Raw genomic sequence first — 5,672 nt, 5'->3', positions numbered from 1 at the left:
TCGTTCTCCCCCCCCCACCACCCACCCCCTGCTTCCTTCTCCCCTCGCCTTGGCCAGGCTTGGGGTGAGGAATGTTATCCCGGAGTCCGGGCGCCTCGGCAGTGGCGGGTCCCCAGGGACTGCAGGGGGAGCCCGGGCTGCAGCGCCTGCTCAGTTCGCGCTCACTGCGTCGAAGGCTCCCCCGGCCTGGCTCCGCGCCCAGCGCTGCATCCGGGAGGGGGAGCGAGGAGGCGGCGGAAGAGCCCGCGCGGCCGGAGCCCGTGGCTGAGAGTGGAGAGGAAACCTCCAGGGGGCAGCACCGAGCCGCCTAGCCGGTCCTCTCTTCGCGCCCAGCCCGGGGTCCCCAGATAGCCCATAGGGAAGCCCCCGCTTACGGATTCCCGCAGCGTCGGCCACCCCTCCACCTGGACTGTATAAGCGGGGGAAGTGACCCCCCACCACAAGGACCATTATTTCCTGGTGAGAACAGGAATCAGGTCTCTCCTGGGGCAATCAGCTTCCCCACTTCGGTCCCCCAAAGGTGGGCTCTTTGCCGGTGGGGACTAGGGAACAGCCTTTTGGTTCCGGGGGGACACAGGGGACCCCAGGCACCAGCAAGCAGCCCCATCCCACTGACAGGTGGCAGAGGCAAGGCAGCTCACTGCTATGCAGTGTCCCAAGAACCAAGTGGCCGTGACTTCCTACCCTCAGTTTCCCCGGCGACACCCGGAAAGACACCGTGCCATAGGTCGAGGCCCGGGGTCAAGGCCCCGCCTCTCCTGGGCGGCCCCTGCCCAGGCTGGCCCAGCAGCTCCTCCCCCGCACTCCCGGCTCGCTCTCACGGTCCCTGAGGTGGGCGGGCGGGCCCTGGATGACAGCCGCAGAACCCCGGCCCGACTCGCCCTCGCCCCCGCTCTGGGTCTGGGCTTCCCCAGCCTAGTTCACGCCTGGGAGCCGCCTGAGCAGCCGCGCGCCCCGCGCCACGCGCCCCGAGCCCTCCCCGCCTGGGCGTCCCCAGCTCCCGCGAGCGCTCGGGCTCCCGGCTTGGAACCAGGGAGGAGGGAGGGAGCGAGGGAGCAACCAGCTGCGACCCGGAAATGCCATATAAGGAGCAGGAAGGATCCCCCGCCGGAACAACCCTTATTTGGGCAGCGCCTTATTTGGAGTGGCCCGATATGGCCCGGCCGTTTCCGGCTCTGGGAGGAGGGAAGAAGGCGGAGGGAAGAAGGCGGAGGGAGGGGCGGGGGCAACGCGGGAACTCCGGAGCGGCGCGGGTCCCGAGGCCCTGGCGGCGGTTCGAGCTCTAGGCTTCCCCGAAGCCTGGGTACCTGGGATGCGGGCGCGGGCCCGGGCCCCAGGGTGCAGGATGGAGGTGCCGGGCGCTGTCGGATGGGGGGCTTCACGTCACTCCGGGTCCTCCCGGCTGGTCCTGCCATATTAGGGCTTCCTGCTTCCCATATATGGCCATGTACGTCACGACGGAGGCGGGCCCGTGCAGTTCCAGACCCTTCAAATAGAGGCGGATCCGGGGAGTCGCGAGAGATCCCAGCGCGCAGAACTTGGGGAGCCGCCGCCGCCATCCGCCGCCGCAGCCAGCTTCCGCCGCCGCAGGACCGGCCCCTGTCCCAGCCTCCGCAGCCGCGGCGCGTCCACGCCCGCCCGCGCCCAGGGCGAGTCGGGGTCCCCACCTGTGCGCTCCTCAGTGTGCCCCGCGCCCCGCATGTAACCCGGCCAGGCCCCCGCAACTGTCCCCCGCAGCTCCAGCCCCGGGCTGCGCCCACCCGCCCCGACACCAGCCCTCCCGCCCGCTCGTCCAGGATGGCCGCGGCCAAGGCCGAGATGCAGCTGATGTCCCCGCTGCAGATCTCTGACCCGTTCGGATCCTTTCCTCACTCGCCCACCATGGACAACTACCCTAAGCTGGAGGAGATGATGCTGCTGAGCAACGGGGCTCCCCAGTTCCTCGGCGCCGCCGGGGCCCCTGAGGGCAGCGGCAGTAACAGCAGCAGCAGCAGCGGGGGCGGTGGAGGCGGCGGGGGCGGCAGCAACAGCAGCAGCAGCAGCAGCAGCACCTTCAACCCTCAGGCGGACACGGGCGAGCAGCCCTACGAGCACCTGACCGCAGGTAAGCAGTGGCCTACGCTGAGGGGGAACCTTTCCGCCACCATCCTGGCGTCCAGTCCTTCACCGCAGGAGTGCTCCTGAATCTTAGGATGCGAGCCGGGTTTCCCTTTCATTCCTCGCATCCCCAGGGTCATGTGTTAGAGGAATGCCAAGGGACCCCACACAGCCCACCGCCGGCCCTCATCCCTAGCAGCAGAGGACAGAGCTTTTGTTTTGGATGGAGAGCTCTGGAGCTGCGTGGGTGGGTGGAGGGGGAGGGCTTATTTTGATGAGCGGGGCTCGGTCCCCTCCCCCCGGAAAGGCTTGCCTTGCCTTGCTTGCCGCCTGCCCCCAAGGAAGGACCGTGATCCTTGGCCGTGGATGTCCCGGCAGCCCGGGTTTGGGGGCGCGCACTAGCCGCGGCCGTGGGGGTGCTGGCGGGAATCCCTCGCCCGCGCAGCCGCCGCTGCGGAGCGCTGCGAGCTGCAGTGGAGGGGGATTCTCCGTATTTGCGTCAGCTGTTGTTGAAATGGGCTCTGCCACTGGAGCGGGTTCAGGAACATTGCAATCTGCTGCTATCAATTATTAACTACCTCGGGAGTCAATGGTAGCCGGCCGACCTCTTCCCTGGCAGCTCGGGTCGTTCTCATCCTCCAGTGATTGCTCTCCAGTAACCAGGCCTCCCCTTTCTCTCTCCTGCCAGAGTCTTTTCCTGACATCTCTCTGAACAACGAGAAGGTGCTGGTGGAGACAAGTTACCCCAGCCAAACCACTCGACTGCCCCCCATCACCTATACTGGCCGCTTTTCCCTGGAACCTGCACCCAACAGTGGCAACACCTTATGGCCCGAGCCCCTCTTCAGCTTGGTTAGTGGCCTCGTGAGCATGACCAACCCACCAGCCTCCTCGTCCTCAGCACCATCTCCAGCGGCCTCCTCCTCCTCCGCCTCCCAGAGCCCACCCCTGAGCTGTGCAGTGCCATCCAACGACAGCAGTCCCATTTACTCAGCTGCACCCACCTTCCCCACGCCGAACACTGACATTTTCCCTGAGCCACAAAGCCAGGCCTTCCCGGGCTCAGCAGGGACAGCGCTCCAGTACCCGCCTCCTGCCTACCCTGCCGCCAAGGGTGGCTTCCAGGTTCCCATGATCCCCGACTACCTGTTTCCACAGCAACAGGGGGATCTGGGCCTGGGTACCCCAGACCAGAAGCCCTTCCAGGGCCTGGAGAGCCGCACCCAGCAGCCTTCGCTCACCCCCCTGTCTACTATCAAGGCCTTTGCCACTCAGTCGGGCTCCCAGGACCTGAAGGCCCTCAATACCAGTTACCAGTCCCAACTCATCAAACCCAGCCGAATGCGCAAGTACCCCAACCGGCCCAGCAAGACGCCCCCCCACGAACGCCCTTACGCTTGCCCGGTGGAGTCCTGTGATCGCCGCTTCTCCCGCTCTGACGAGCTCACCCGCCACATCCGCATCCACACAGGCCAGAAGCCCTTCCAGTGCCGCATCTGCATGCGCAACTTCAGCCGCAGCGACCACCTCACCACCCACATCCGTACCCACACGGGCGAGAAGCCCTTCGCCTGCGACATCTGTGGGAGAAAGTTTGCCAGGAGCGATGAACGCAAGAGGCATACCAAGATCCACTTGCGGCAGAAGGACAAGAAAGCAGACAAAAGTGTTGTGGCCTCTTCGGCCACCTCCTCTCTCTCTTCCTACCCATCCCCGGTTGCTACCTCTTACCCGTCCCCGGTTACTACCTCTTATCCATCCCCGGCCACCACCTCATACCCGTCCCCTGTGCCCACCTCCTTCTCCTCTCCCGGCTCCTCAACCTACCCATCCCCTGTGCACAGTGGCTTCCCCTCCCCGTCGGTGGCCACCACGTACTCCTCCGTTCCCCCTGCTTTCCCTGCCCAGGTCAGCAGCTTCCCTTCCTCAGCTGTCACCAACTCCTTCAGCGCCTCCACAGGGCTTTCGGACATGACAGCAACCTTTTCTCCCAGGACAATTGAAATTTGCTAAAGGGAAAGGGGAAACAAAGGGAAAAGGGAGAAAAAGAAACACAAGAGACTTAAAGGACAAGAGGAGGAGATGGCGGTAGGAGAGGAGGGTTCCTCTTAGGTCAGATGGAGGTTCTCAGAGCCAAGTCCTCCCTCTCTACTTGGAGTGGAAGGTCTATTGGCCAACGACCCTTTTTGCCCACTTCCCCTTCCCCAATTCCTATTCCCTTTGACTTCAGCTGCCTGAAACAGCCATGTCCAAGTTCTTCACCTCTATCCAAAGAACTTGATTTGCATGGATTTTGGATAAATCATTTCAGTATCATCTCCATCATATGCCTGACCCCTTGCTCCCTTCAATGCTAGAAAATCGAGTTGGCAAAATGGGGTTTGGGCTCCTCAGAGCCCTGCCCTGCACCCTTGTACAGTGTCTGTGCCATGGATTTCATTTTTCTTGGGGTACTCTTGATGTGAAGATAATTTGCATATTCTATTGTATTATTTGGAGTTAGGTCCTCACTTGGGGGAAAAAAAAAAAGAAAAGCCAAGCAAACCAATGGTGATCCTCTATTTTGTGATGATGCTGTGACAATAAGTGTGAACCTTTTTTTTGAAACAGCAGTCCTAGGTATTCTCAGAGCATGTGTCCGAGTGTTGTTCCGTTAACCTTTCTGTAAATACTGCTCGACTGGACTCTCACATGTGGCAAAATATGGTTTGGTTTTTCTTTTTTTTTTTTTTTTTTTGAAAGTTTTTTCTTTGTCCTTTTGGTTTAAAAAGTTTCACGTCTTGGTGCCTTTTGTGTGATGCGCCTTGCTGATGGCTTGACATGTGCAATTGTGAAGGACATGCTCACCTCTAGCCTTAAGGGGGACAGGGAGTGATGATTTGGGGAGGCTTTGGGAGCAAAATAAGGAAGAGGGCTGAGCTGAGCTTCGGTTCTCCAGAATGTAAGAAAACAAAATCTAAAACAAAATCTGAACTCTCAAAAGTCTATTTTTTTAACTGAAAATGTAAATTTATAAATATATTCAGGAGTTGGAATGTTGTAGTTACCTACTGAGTAGGCGGCGATTTTTGTATGTTATGAACATGCAGTTCATTATTTTGTGGTTCTATTTTACTTTGTACTTGTGTTTGCTTAAACAAAGTGAGTGTTTGGCTTATAAACACATTGAATGCGCTTTATTGCCCATGGGATATGTGGTGTATATCCTTCCAAAAAATTAAAAGGAAAATAAAGTAGCTGTGATTGGGTATGTGTTTCCTGGGTTAGGGGAAGGACTCTGCCCTATTGAGGGCTATGAGGTTTTCTGAAGATGGCCTTTAGAGATACAAGGATCCTCCAGCCAGAGTCAGGCCACTGTGTGAAACTGGAGTTCGTTATTTTTGAGGACTGAGTCTGTGACTGTAGACAGGGTCTTGCTCTATCCTTCCAGGCTGGAGTGCAGTAGTGTAATCACAGCTCACTGCAGCCTTGACCTCCCAGGCTCAAGTGATCCTCCCATCTCAGCCTCCTGAGTAGCTAGACTGTAGGCACGTGCCACCACACTCGGCTAATGTTTATAGAGACAGGGTTTTGCC

General features: G+C 59.5%; 1 protein-coding gene across 1 annotated transcript; it reads left to right on the top strand.

The window, feature by feature from the left end:
- Positions 1-1,515: 1,515 nt before the first annotated feature.
- Positions 1,516-5,333, top strand: EGR1 (early growth response 1). Its single transcript, XM_050793137.1, has 2 exons — positions 1,516-2,104; positions 2,786-5,333. The coding sequence occupies exons 1-2, from the start codon at positions 1,798-1,800 to the stop codon at positions 4,108-4,110; spliced, it is 1,632 nt and encodes a 543-aa protein (XP_050649094.1). The 5' UTR covers positions 1,516-1,797; the 3' UTR covers positions 4,111-5,333.
- Positions 5,334-5,672: the final 339 nt, after the last annotated feature.

Source organism: Macaca thibetana, chromosome 6, assembly GCF_024542745.1.
Source record: "Macaca thibetana thibetana isolate TM-01 chromosome 6, ASM2454274v1, whole genome shotgun sequence".
Classification (NCBI taxonomy): Eukaryota; Metazoa; Chordata; class Mammalia; order Primates; family Cercopithecidae; genus Macaca; species Macaca thibetana.
This window is presented reverse-complemented; position numbering and strand designations above follow the sequence as displayed.

Bases quoted from the DNA above. Each gene is read 5' to 3' on its own strand.
- EGR1 (XM_050793137.1), top strand. From the start codon at position 1,798: ATGGCCGCGGCCAAGGCCGAGATGCAGCTGATGTCCCCGCTGCAGATC. The intron at 2,105-2,785 runs GTAAGCAGTGGC...CTCTCCTGCCAG, and splicing joins CTACGAGCACCTGACCGCAG to AGTCTTTTCCTGACATCTCT.